Source organism: Coregonus lavaretus (assembly GCF_964263955.1).
Source record: "Coregonus lavaretus genome assembly, chromosome: 28".
Classification (NCBI taxonomy): domain Eukaryota; kingdom Metazoa; phylum Chordata; class Actinopteri; order Salmoniformes; family Salmonidae; genus Coregonus; species Coregonus lavaretus.
In genome coordinates, this window is record NC_140015.1 from 30,979,707 (window position 1) to 30,993,354 (window position 13,648).

The 13,648-nt window shown below is 44.2% G+C and overlaps 1 protein-coding gene across 1 annotated transcript in view; it reads right to left on the reverse strand.

The window, feature by feature from the left end:
- The window catches only part of LOC311104250 (transducin beta-like protein 3), a 43,308-nt gene that overhangs the window by 12,657 nt on the left and 17,003 nt on the right, over positions 1-13,648 (reverse strand). Inside the window, exons 8-17 of the mRNA XM_084146007.1 lie at positions 13,082-13,157; positions 12,870-12,966; positions 11,996-12,219; positions 11,616-11,757; positions 10,276-10,334; positions 9,202-9,308; positions 8,689-8,824; positions 5,561-5,803; positions 4,454-4,524; positions 3,699-3,855 (exon numbers count right to left, since the gene is read on the reverse strand). Coding sequence (XP_084002133.1) covers positions 3,699-3,855; positions 4,454-4,524; positions 5,561-5,803; positions 8,689-8,824; positions 9,202-9,308; positions 10,276-10,334; positions 11,616-11,757; positions 11,996-12,219; positions 12,870-12,966; positions 13,082-13,157 — 1,312 coding nt within the window. The remainder of the gene's footprint in view (positions 1-3,698; positions 3,856-4,453; positions 4,525-5,560; positions 5,804-8,688; positions 8,825-9,201; positions 9,309-10,275; positions 10,335-11,615; positions 11,758-11,995; positions 12,220-12,869; positions 12,967-13,081; positions 13,158-13,648) is intronic.

Here is a 13,648-nt window from a genome sequence, read left to right on the forward strand (position 1 = left end):
GGCGGTGTGTTTGGGATCATTGTCATGCTGAAAGACCCAGCCACGTTTCATCTTCAATGCCCTTGCTGATGGAAGGAGATTTTCACTCAAAATCTCATGATACATGGCCCCATTCATTCTTTCCTTTACACGGATCAGTCGTCCTGGTCCCTTTGCAGAAAAACAGCCCCAAAGCATGATGTTTCCACCCCCATGCTTCACAGTAGGTATGGTGTTCTTTGGATGCAACTCAGCATTCTTTGTCCTCCAAACACGACGAGTTGAGTTTTTACCAAAAAGTTATATTTTGGTTTCATCTGACCATATGACATTCTCCCAATCCTCTTCTGGATCATCCAAATGCACTCTAGCAAACTTCAGACGGGCCTGGACATGTATTGGCTTAAGCAGGGGGACACGTCTCGCACTGCAGGATTTGAGTCCCTGGCGGCGTAGTGTGTTACTGATGGTAGGCTTTGTTACTTTGGTCCCAGCTCTCTGCAGGTCATTCACTAGGTCCCCCCGTTCGTGTGATCATTCTGACCCCACGGGGTGAGATCTTGCGTGGAGCCCCAGATCGAGGGAGATTATCAGTGGTCTTGTATGTCTTCCATTTCCTAATAAATGCTCCCACAGTTGATTTCTTCAAACCAAGCTGCTTACCTATTGCAGATTCAGTCTTCCCAGCCTGGTGCAGGTCTATAATTTTGTTTCTGGTGTCCTTTGACAGCTCTTTGGTCTTGGCCATAGTGGAGTTTGGAGTGTGACTGTTTGAGGTTGTGGACAGGTGTCTTTTATACTGATAAGTTCAAACAGGTGCCATTAATACAGGTAATGAGTGGAGGACAGAGGAGCCTCTTAAAGAAGAAGTTACAGGTCTGTGAGAGCCAGAAATCTTGCTTGTTTGTAGGTGACCAAATACTTATTTTCCACCATAATTTGCAAATAATTCATTAAAAAATCCTACAATGTGATATTCTGGATTTTTTCCCCTCAATTTGTCTGTCATAGTTGACGTGTCCCTATGATGAAATTACAGGCCTCTCTCATCTTTTTAAGTGGGAGAACTTGCACAATTGGTGGCTGACTAAATACTTTTTTCCTCCACTGTAGGTGTTGCTTTTGTCCAGGTGTGAAAGGGCAGTGTGGAGCGCAATAGAGATTCCATCATCTGTGGATCTGTTGGGGCGGTATGCAAATTGGAGTGGGTCTAGGGTTTCTGGGATAATGGTGTTGATGTGAGCCATGACCAGCCTTTCAAAGCACTTCATGGCTACAGACGTGTGTGCTACGGGTCGGTAGACATTTAGGCAGGTTACCTTAGTGTTCTTGGGCACAGGGACTATGGTGGCCTGCTTGAAACATGTTGGTATTACAGACTCAGACAGGGAGAGTTTGAAAATGTCAGTGAAGACACTTGCCAGTTGGTCAGCGCATGCTCGGAGTAAACGTCCTGGTAATCTGTCTGGCCCTGTGGCCTTGTGAATGTTGACCTGTTTAAAAGGTCTTACTCACATCAGCTACAGAGAGCGTGATCACACAGTCGTCTGGAACAGCTGATGCTCTCATGCATGTTTCAGTGTTACTTGCCTCGAAGCAAGCATAGAAGTAATTTAGCTCGTCTGGAAGGCTTGTGTCACTGGGCAGCTCGCAGCTGTGCTTCCCTTTGTAGTTCAACTCAATAATACGTGTTTCACTACTTATTTACTACATACATGAGTGGTAAGTCAGGACTAATGATATTTACTGATTTCAATATATGAACTAACTCATTCAAATCTTCGTAATTTTTGCATGTTGCGTTTATCTTTTTGTTCAGTGTACATAATATTAAATTGTCTTTATATTTAAATTGTCTTTAAATTTCACTAAATCTTAGGTCCCACAGGCTGTCCCAACACATAATGACATGAAGGTGAAATCTGACAGTGTAAAAGGCCCTTAGTTGACTGATAAATGCTGTATTCTATTCCCATTTGAAGAGAAAGTTAAATGTGTTTGATAAGATTAAAGACTATCAGGGGACCCTATTTAAATTTTAGAGGACCCCACATGGGTCTCGGCCCCAAATTTGTGAACCACTGTATTCCCTGCTTGCTTCAATGCTTCCTCACTCTGTGTATCTCCTTTGCCTCCTTCATTGCAGCCTGACTCACCACTGTCTGTCTTACTACTCTCTATAAAGAACATGTATTTTGTTATGAGAACTTATAGTAGCCCATCTTTTGATTATAGCTAGCTTAATTTCAGTCAACTGCTCATGCTGAGGTCAGGCTCCGTTCAACGTTAACTTCTTACTTCATCCTTCTAGCCAGCTAGTTAGCTACCTACCTGGCTAATAGCCAGAGCCCTTGAGCTACCTAGCTAGCTAGACATCTGACTGAAATATCAGCGACTATTTACCAGTTGTACACTCATTCTCCGAGAGACACAGCAGGAGTCGAGGGATGTTAAAATAATTCCCACTGTCAGCGGAGTCTCTCTGCTACTTGCCACTGTAGGTCTGGGCTGAGATTGTTCGTTTCACCTCTCTGCCTATGTCGTGGGCGGAGATTCCCGTTGGACAGAGTGGTGAATGAATACACTGCTAAAAAGGCAAATCCGGCGGAGCAGGTGAACATAACGAGCATACATGAATCATTCATGATTCCACTCGTTCGCATGATAATTAACTAAATAAAAAAGGTGAGTAAATGCTATTTCACAAATAAAAAGGTGCGTAAAGGGCGTTTACCCTCCACTACATCCCTGGTTGGGTCTGGCAAAACCCATTCATAAACATCAATATCCTGCCAGGCGGGATTCAGGCGGGATTTAACCTACATTTGCCCGGCATTTTAACTATTGATGTGACATTTGGCGGCGCCTAATCAGTCAGTTCTTTACCTGCCTGGCTAAGTGGCAGTGTGGGTGGAATGAGCGAGCTCGTCTGGCAACCAGAGCACGAAACACGTGAGGAAATAAAACTCGGTAGTCTGCCTGGAAATTCATTAGCAAGACCAATACATTTTTCTAATATTTTTCATATTAACATATTTGATCATTTTAATTCAAGTACTTTTGAGGTACCAACTTCAGAAAATGTCTGATTTTCAAAGTATTCCAGTACTTGAATTTCAGAGTGCCAAATTCAAGTACTTTAAGCACATCAAGCACCTTGTGCGAACCCTGTTGGACACCGGTAAGGGAGCTGGCAATGTTCCTATCTCAAGTTTTTGTAGGGGCGATTACAGCTGGTTATCTACTAATTTACAGGTAGGAGTCTGACTAATAGTATTTCTAGTAATTATATTTCTATGGTGTCAGTACAGGTGGAGTTACCCAGGGCTATGTACTGGGTTAATTCTGGTTAATGTCACTGAGACCAAGCCTTCTGAATAGTACATTACTCTCCTGCCCAAGGTTGTCCCTCATGGATCTACCCCAGGTAGATACGTCTCTTTCTAAGGCCTTGTCCCTCATGTATCTTCCCCTATGTTGGTAAGAGATGTCAAGACTTTGAAGCACTTTGTGACAACTGCTGATGAAAAAGGGCTTTTGAAATAGATTTGATTGATTGGTTGGTGGATTAATTAACTTACAGTATTTGTACTATATTAACCAGGTCATAACGTGGTTTCCAACTGGACCAGCTTTATATGCATTTCTAATTATCCGAAATCAGTCAATTAGCCAAACAACCAATCAGTGAGCGTTGGTTGGTTAGGGCCAGTACTGACCGTCCACACAGTGATGTTGGAGTCGGCCGAGGCAGTGACCACGCGGTCATCCTTCCTGGTGGCATGGAGACCCCACACCTTGTCCTGGTGGGCATCCAGCGTCTTCACACACTCGTTGGTCTTGATGGTCCACAGCTTGACCAGCCCATCTGACCCACTGGAGAGAGACAGAGAGACAGAGTAGGGAAGACAGAGAGACAGAGGAGGGAAGACAGAGAGACAGAGGAGGGAAGACAGAGAGACGGGCGGAGCGAAATAGAGAAAAAGAGGGAACGAGAGCGAGAGAGGGGCAAGCGGAGAGAGAGCGAGAGAAAGAGGGACTCAAAGATTGAGAGGGAGGGAGAGAAAAATATGTGGTTTAAGGAAAAGAAACAGAGTATAACCAACGCACGGGATGTGATATTGGCATGCTACCTTAAGAAATACGGAAGGATAGAAAAAGGCTACTTTTACAGTACCAGTCAAAAGTTTGGACACCTACTCATTCAAGGATTTTCTATTTTTTTTTACTATTGTGCAAAGGTGTCATCAAGGCAAAGGTTGGCTATTTGAAGAATCTCAAATATAAAATATATATTTGGATTTCTTTAATACTTTTTTGGTTACTACATGATTCCATATGTGTTATTTCATAGTTTTTATGTTTTCACCATTATTCTACAATGCAAGTTTTTTTTTACAAATAAAGAAAAACCCTTGAATGAGTAGGTGTGTCCAAACTTTTGACTGGTACTGTACACAAAAGTGTGTCGTACCTTGTGAGTAGCTGAGTCCCTCTGCTCACAAAGATGAGCTTCAGCACAGAGGCATCGTGCCCTTCAAACGTCTACAAGACACAACATGGCACACCAGTTTCACTGCCAGAGAACGCACAGATACAACTTAATCTGCTTACACCAGGGCACATATTCAAAAAGCGTCAGTGAGTAGGAGTGCTGATCTAAGATCAGGTCCTCACTGTCCATATCTTATTCATTACAATCTAAAAGGCAAACCTGATCCTAGTTCAGCACCATGGATACGGGCCCACGCCACACGTACGCTTTGAGCAGGTTGGCATTTATTGGGATGACTCATGTACTGGAAGCAGCTCTGCAGGGTAGTCACTAGCTGGCACAGCCACAAAGTCATCAAATCTGATTTTAAACCTAACTTTAACGCTAACCTTTTTACAATATAGCCAATTTTGACCTTTGCAGCTGGCCCATCTAGCGGAAATCGCTCTGTTCTGCCTCCAGGGCAAGACTCATGACAATACATGTCAACCTGCGAGCAAAAGGCCATCTTGGATTTCATGTGAGAGGTTAATAAAAAGACTAATGGATGTTTTAGATAACATTTGAAGATGGTGTACATAACTAACCAAGGCAAGCCATTTCATCAGGTTCTGTTGTTCCTGTATTCCAGAACAGTTCCATACAGGAGAGCATGACTATTCAAAGAATGCGTCACTCACAGAAAGGATATCGTGAGAGGGAGCCACAAGTTCAACACAACCTCACTCTATAAGCTATTATATTAGTGCATAAAGCTATTATGTGGTGATAACATAATCGCCTAACAATGGTCAAGATGACTCACAACTACCATTCAATACATGGTACATTTGGTTTTAATTGGTTTGACGAGTGTTTGGGAGAGCCAAGGTAATAGAGGAACTAAAATGGGGTTGATTATCTCATACCTACTGTACGTGGGAAATGAGCAATTGATGAGCAACGTAAAACATGTAAATTCTTGCAAATGTAAATTCTTACAAACATAAGAATTACAAACACATATAATCACATAAACACACACGCAAATTAGCAATCATACACGCACACACCTACCCCCACCCCCCTCAACCCCCCCTCACCCACCTTAAGGCAGCTGAAGTCCTGGAGGCTCCAGAGCTTGACGGAGCCGTCGGCTGAGGAGGATGCCAGCACCTGGTCCATGGGGGAGAACTGGACGCACCAGACCCCCCGGCGGTGGCCCCGGAACACCCCCAGCAGGGCCAGGTCGGCCCCGGGGGCCCCCAGGGACCACAGCTTGGCTAGGCGGTCCTGGGAACCAGACGCCAAGAGCTTGTCGTTGGGGGACACTGCCACGCTGTTCACATCCTGGGGAGAGGGGGAGAGACGGGGAGAGACAGGGAGAGGGACAGAATGAGAGAGAGATGAAAGGTCAGGGTATGGGGTCAGTGTGACAAAGCGCAGGGGTGAACACAAAGGGGAAATTAGAAAGTGAGAGATGAGAAGTCGACAAAGAGAAAATAGGGGGTGCGAGGGTAAAAGAGAAGTAGAGAGGGGTTGGAGAGGAAGAGGGTGGACAGGAGGAGTGGATGGGGAATATGAGGGTGAGAGACAGGGATGAACAAGGGAGATTTAATTCAGAAATTTGGCCAAAATACCTACCAAACACAAACACATAGTCCTTCCTTCCCTCTCAAGTATACATTTCACAGAACAGGCACCTACGTTGTGCATAGAAACCTCATACCATCTGTGTACTGTGTGCATTTGTATGATAACAATAGTTAATGCAGACAAAGGAGCTCACAATAGGAAATTATCAGCTAGGACTTTGACTTCCTTATGAGGAAAGACATATCTTTTCCGATCACAGTGAGCAAATCAAGCACCTGAGTCACCAGACAATCACTACAGCGTATCGGTCTGTCTGTCTGACTACCAGTGTGGTGCACCTGTGAACGTGCTTCTAGGCATGTGTTAGTGTGTGTCTGCAGTGTACATGCTTGTGTGTAAGTGTGTCCTTGTGTTTGTGCTTTTGTGTGAGTGGGTGTGTGTCTGTGCAGTTATACGTCCTTGTGTACATGCTTGAATGTATGTATATACAGTTGAAGTTGGAAGTTTACATCTTAACCAAATACATATCAACTCAGTTTTTCACAATTGCTGACATTTAATCCTAGTAAAAATTCCCTGTCTTAGGTCAGTTAGGATCATCACTTTATTTTAAGAATGTGACATGTCAGAATAATAGTAGAGAGAATGATTTATTTCAGCTTTTATTTATTTCATCACATTCCCAGTGGGTCAGAAGTTTACATACACTCAATTAGTATTTGGTAGCATTGCCTTTAAATTGTTTAACTTGGGTCAAACGTTTCGGGTAGCCTTCCACAAGCTTCCCACAATAAGTTGGGTGAATTTTGGCCCATTCCTCCTGACAGAGCTGGTGTAACTGAGTCAGGTTTGTAGGCCTCCTTGCTCGCACACGCTTTTTCAGTTCCGCCCACAAATGTTCTATAGGATTGAGGTCAGGGCTTTGTGATGGCCACTCCAATACCTTGACTTTGTTGTCCTTAAGCCATTTTGCCACAACTTTGGAAGTATGCTTGGGGTCACTGTCCATTTGGAAGACCCATTTACGACCAAGCTTTAACTTCCTAACTGATACCTTGAGATGTTGCTTCAATATATCCACATAATTTTCCTTCCTCATGATGCAATATATTTTGTGAAGTGCACCAGTCCATCCTGCAGCAAAGAACCCCCACAGCATGATGCTGCCACCCCCGTTGCACACGGTTTGGATTGTGTTCTTCGGCTTGCAAGCGCCCCCTTTTTCCTCCAAACATAACGATGGTCATTATGGCCGAACAGTTCTATTTTTGTTTCATCAGACCAGAGGACATTTCTCCAAAAAGTACGATCTTTGTCCCCATGTGCAGTTGCAAACCATAGTCTGGCTTTTTTTATGGCGGTTTTGGAGCAGTGGATTCTTCCTTGCTGAGCGGCCTTTCAGGTTATATCGATATAGGACTTGTTTTACTGTGGATATAGACACTTTTGTACCTGTTTCCTCCAGCATCTTCACAAGGTCCTTTGCTGTTGTTCTGGGATTGATTTCCACTTTTCGCACCAAAGTACATTCATCTCTAGGAGACAGAACGCGTCTCCTTCCTGAGGGGTATGACGGCTGCGTGGTCCCATGGTGTTTATACTTGCATACTATTGTTTGTACAGATGAACGTGGTACCTTCAGACGTTTGGAAATTGCTCCCAAGGATGAACCAGACTTGTGGAGGTCTACAATTATTTTTCTGAGGTCTTGGCTGATTTCTTTTGATTTTCCCATGATGTCAAGCAAAGAGGCACTGAGTTTGAAGGTAGGCCTTGAAATACATCCACAGGTACACCTCCAATTGACTCAAATTATGTCAATTAGCCTATCAGAAGCTTCTAAAGCCATGACATAATTTTATGGAATTTTCCAAGCTGTTTAAAGGCACAGTCAACTTAGTGTATGTAAACTTCTGACCCACTGGAATTGTGATACAGTGAATTACAAGTGAAATAATATGTCTGTAAACAATTGTTGGAACAATTACTTGGGTCATGCACAAAGTAGATGTCCTAACCGACTTGCCAAAACTATAGTTTGTTAACAAGACATTAGTGGAGTGGTTGAAAAACAAGTTTTAATGACTCCAACCTAAGTGTATGTAAACTTCCGACTTCAACTGTATGTATGATGCTTTAATGTATTGTTGGGTTCTAGTCTGAAATACTTGCTATACTAGAAGTTAATGGGTACATGTATGAGGAATGTATATAGTGGGGTCAATGGAGGTTGGATAAGAGCCAGGGGCTTGGAGAGTTACTAAGTAAGGGAAAAGTCAATCACTTGGTTGCGGTCACTGATAAGGGTGGATAGCTGTGGATTAGTGAGGAATGTGGGCCGAGGTCAGGTCAGGTCACATGAAGGGAGAAGGAACAGTTTTATTACACACATCACTTAAATTCCTGCCTAGCAACAGAGATGTATTGGCTGTCTAGATGTGTAAGGAGTTGACTCCGCACTGTAGATGGTATAAATATATGTACTTGTGGAAACATGTCTTTGTCTTTGCAGCTGTTTGACCCAGTGGGCTAATAAACGTAGTTTGAGCTTTGACTAGTTGTCCGTTAGGTTCTAAATAAACAGAGTAAAAAAAAAAACGAACAGTATGTATGTGTGTGCGTGCGAGCACGTGTCATACTTTGTCGTGTGCCTTCTCTGTGACCCGTGCGGTCAGCAGGAACATGTCACCGTCTGTTTCCAGGATGGTATCTGGGAGATCCCACACCTTGATGGTGCAGTCCTGACTACCAGACACCACAAACGACTCCTTCATCCTGAAAGAGAGAGAGAGAGACAGAGACATAGAGAGAGAGAAAGAGAGAGAGACAGACGTAGGATAAGAAGGAAGGATTAGAAAGTGCACAAGCAAGAGTGTATGGATGATGGTCTGTAGCTCAATTGGTAGAGCATGGCGCTTGTAACGCCAGGGTAGTGGGTTCGATCCCCGGGACCACAAATACGTAAAAATTTATGCGCACATGACTGTAAGTCGCTTTGGATAAAAGCGTCTGCTAAATGGCATATTATTATTATTATTATTATTATAACACAAACTACATTGGATATTGGCATTCCCAATACTGGAGAAATGTGCATCCACAGTGGGCCTCCAGGGCCAGAACTGAGGAGACCCTGGTGTGTAGTGGTTTACCTGGAGCAGGAGATGGAGCCCACAGCGTTAGCATGGCTGGAGCCCTGGGCCACACAACACACCTGACCACTGTCTGGATCCTGTCTCCACACACGCACTGACTTATCCTGGGGGGGAAAGAAAGAACGAAATAAAGAAAGAGAGCGAGCGAGCGGACACTGACTTATCCTGTACAGAAAGAGAGAGGACACTGACTTATCCTGTACAGAGAGAGAGAGGACACTGACTTATCCTGTACAGAGAGAGAGAGGACACTGACTTATCCTGTACAGAGAGAGAGAGGACACTGACTTATCCTGTACAGAGAGAGAGGACACTGACGTATCCTGTACAGAGAGAGGACACTGACGTATCCTGTACAGAGAGAGAGAGGACACTGACTTATCCTGTACAGAGAGAGGACACTGACGTATCCTGTACAGAGAGAGAGGACACTGACGTATCCTGTACAGAGAGAGAGAGGACACTGACTTATCCTGTACAGAGAGAGAGGACACTGACTTATCCTGTACAGAGAGAGAGAGGGGACCCTGGTTAGAGGGAGGGAGTGTGTGTATTAGATGTGTGTGTGTGCTGTCTTGCCAACTTGCTTCCATCACTATTATACAGAAATTAAAACATCATACATCATCTGCACAGAGGTCATTGTCACGTTTGGCATAATGATGACCATAGGAGTTGGCAAAACAGCACAAACAGATCTGGGACCAGGCTAGTGTTCAATAGTAATGATTAGATGATACTGGTTAGTAGGGAGTGTGTGTGTGTGTGTGTGTGTGTGTGTGTGTGTGTGTGTGTGTGTGTGTGTGTGTGTGTATGCATGTGCGTGCATGTGTTTGTGTACGTGTGGATTTCATCCTACTCTGTGGTTAACTAATGTTGACAAAAGGTTGAGGAGAGGTTTCCATCCATCCTACTCTGTGGTTAACTAATGTTGAGGAAAGGTTGAGGAGAGGTTTACATCCATCCTACTCTGTGGTTAACTAATGTTGAGGAAAGGTTGAGGAGAGGTTTCCATTCGTAAATGGTGAACACTCCTGATGAAACAAGGAAACAGTCAGTCTGTAGCCTCACCTTCGCACAGCTCACAAACAGGGAACCTTTCTTGAACACGTCGAGTGACAGGACGGTATCTGTGGAGGAGAAAGGAAAGATCAGTAGAATTCAAAAGGTCAACCCTTTTGAAAGTTCGAGCCAGGTGAGAAAAGAGCAGCACACTCAATGTCAGTCAAACCGTCAAACCTGACCAACCAGTTACCAAGCTATCATTGTCTCTAATCCTGAATGACAGTAACTCTGTCTGACTGATTGCTCAGTTTACAGTTCATCAGGCTTCTTGTTTTTTATTTATTTTTTTATTTCACCTTTATTTAACCAGGTAAGCCAGTTGAGAACAAGTTCTCATTTACAACTGCGACCTGGCCAAGATAAAGCAAAGCAGTGCGATAAAAACAACACAGAGTTACATATGGGGTAAAAAACATAAAGTCAAAAATACAACAGAAAATATATATACAGTGTGTGCAAATGTAGCAAGTTATGGAGGTAAGGCAATAAATAGGCTATAGTGCAAAATAATTACAATAGTATTAACACTGGAATGCTAGATGTGCAAGAGATTATGTGCAAATAGAGATACTGGGGTGCAAAAGAGCAAAATAAATAACAATATAGGGATGAGGTAGTTGGGTGGGCTAATTTCAGATGGGCTGTGTACAGGTGCAGTGATCGGTAAGGTGCTCTGACAACTGATGCTTAAAGTTAGTGAGGGAGATAAGAGTCTCCAGCTTCAGAGATTTTTGCAATTCGTTCCCGTCATTGGCAGCAGAGAACTGGAAGGAATGGCGGCCAAAGGAGGTGTTGGCTTTGGGAATGACCAGTGAGATATACCTGCTGGAGCGCAGACTACGGGTGGGTGCTGCTATGGTGACCAATGAGCTAAGATAAGGCGGGGATTTTCCTAGCAGTGATTTGCCTAGTAAGTGCCTTCACAGCTATTATTGAACTATAATCCCTCCAATCGCCATGGTTTAAAAAGGCTTCCATACTGTATATGATACATTCTTTCAGGGTGGAGATATTCTACAGATGCATTGGAGGGTGCAGTTTGGGGATCAGTGTTTCACACAGCAACTCTGCCTCCTGCTGGTCAATCTTCATAACTGACCAGAAACTGCACAGATCTTATCACTCCTATTCAGTGATGTAGGAGATAATTTGGGTGAAATATTAACTATATGTTGTTGTTGGCACTAATGTTAGAGCTGGGCTGAAGGGAGCTGCCAGATTCAAAAGAAAAGAGCCAGATACTTATTCTGAGAACTCTCTTATTCTGAGTTTCCATCTTCCTACCTAGTGACCACCCCGTATAGACAAGCAGAGAGGTGCTGCTCCCTGTTGGTCAGAGGACTCACCTGTGTGTCCGTAGAGGATCTGACAGCTGCTGGTGGCCAGCTCAAACACCTTGAGCTGGGAACTGTTGGTCGCCACGACAATGTGAGTGTCCCCCTTGCCCAGAAACTTCACATCCAGAACCTCATCATTGTAGCCAACAAACTGGGGGTGGAGAGAGAGAACAGAGAACGAACACCAGCAACATAAAAGCAAGCCTCTTGATCAAAACAAACCATTAGCATGGGTGAAAACATTCAGACAAACAGAAGACCTACCATCTGAACTAAAGGATTCTGAATAATAAGAACAATCCTAGTGTCCCTTTCAACCCCCCCCCCCCCTCCTGTTGTTGTGTGGTGGTGGAGGGCAGCTGGTAGAGACCTTGTTATCAGTTACCCACCTGTTGCTGTGTGGTGAAGGAGGGCAGCTGGTAGAGCAGGATGTTATGTTCTGCTGTGACCGTGGCCAGCCTGAGGGAGGAGGGCAGCGGGAGGCAGTAGGTGAGGCTCCGGGGGTCTCCGTACTCCTCTCCCACTTCCTCTGAGCCCTCCGCGGAGGAGGCGGAGGGGAGCGTCTGGGCGAACACACAGCGGGCCGAGCTGGCATCCCACACCCTCAGCACACCTGGAGAGAGAGAATCAGAGTGTTTCAAGTTACTCCCTTAAGTGGAGGTCTTTGATTGGGCTTGCTCCCTGTGTTGTTTTGTGTATAGTAGGTAAGTACTAGGTATAGCCTGGTACCAGATTTGTTTGTGCAGTCTTGCCATCTGGCATCAGTGGTTTCTTTCATCATTATTATTCAGAAATTAAAACAATATATAATAATATACATCAACTGCACATAGGACTTGCTAAGACAGCACAAACAGATCTGAGACCAGGCTAAGGTTCAATAGTATTGAGTAGAAGTAGAAGATGATATTCAAGATAGTCCAGTAGGATTAAACTGTTGGCCTACTACAACATGTGTATGTGACCAATACAATTTGATACTGAACTATAAAATGATGATCATCTCTGATTGGCGGCTAAAACTATACACTAGTCTCATCCAGTATTATCTAGCTATATTGGTGGGCAGTGGGCAGACTCCTCCACATTCATCCACCATGTAGCCTGGGGATTGTTGGAGTAAGGAGAAGTGGCCCTTAGACACTGATCTTGAGTCGGCTTTGCATTTCCCCCCACTAATGGTTAAGGTTAGGATTGGGGAAGTAGATCCTAGATCTGTACCTAGTGGGAACTTCACCCAGGAGCGGGACTGTAAGCACATACCTTTGCTGCCTGCTGTGATGAAGTGTATCTCTTTAGTTTTCACCCCGATCTCAGAGAAATCTTCCTCCTCAGGGAGCAGCACAACACTCTCCACAGCCTGGCGAGGGAAGCAACACATTTCATGAAATTAGGCTGATGATACACCAATCAACTTTTTGTTGCCAAAGCCAGTCTAAAACAACTCTGAAAGAAAGTAGAGTATGAGAGTTTACCTCATAGACGGGCACTGTCCTCTTGGCGGTCCTGCTCTTCAGATCCCACACTGTGCAGATCTTGTCCCTGCCAGAGCTGCAATCAAATAATCATCCAACATTCAGCTAGCTCGCAATGAATTGATCTGGTATGATGGGGTCTAAAGCTATGGTTTTCAACCTGTGGTCCACGGGGGTACTGCAGGTGAGCCGCAAAATAAATAAATAAATATAACAGTTGGGAGAATTAATGGGATTATAAGCAATTTTACATGACTTTTCACAATGCATTTTTTTTTGTGTCATTTAGCAGACGCTCTTATCCAGAGCGACTTACAGTTAGTGAGTGCATACATTATTTATTTATTTTTCATACTGGCCCCCCGTGGGAATTGAACCGACAACCCTGGCATTGCAAACGCCATGCTCTACCAACTGAGCTACATCCCTGCCAGCCATTCCCTCCCCTACAATGGACGACGCTGGGCCAATTGTGCGCCGCCCCATGGGTTTGACCGGCAAGATTGAACAGCTTGGAAAACACTGCACCAATAGCATAAAATATGATTTGTTGAGTCTTTGAGGTCG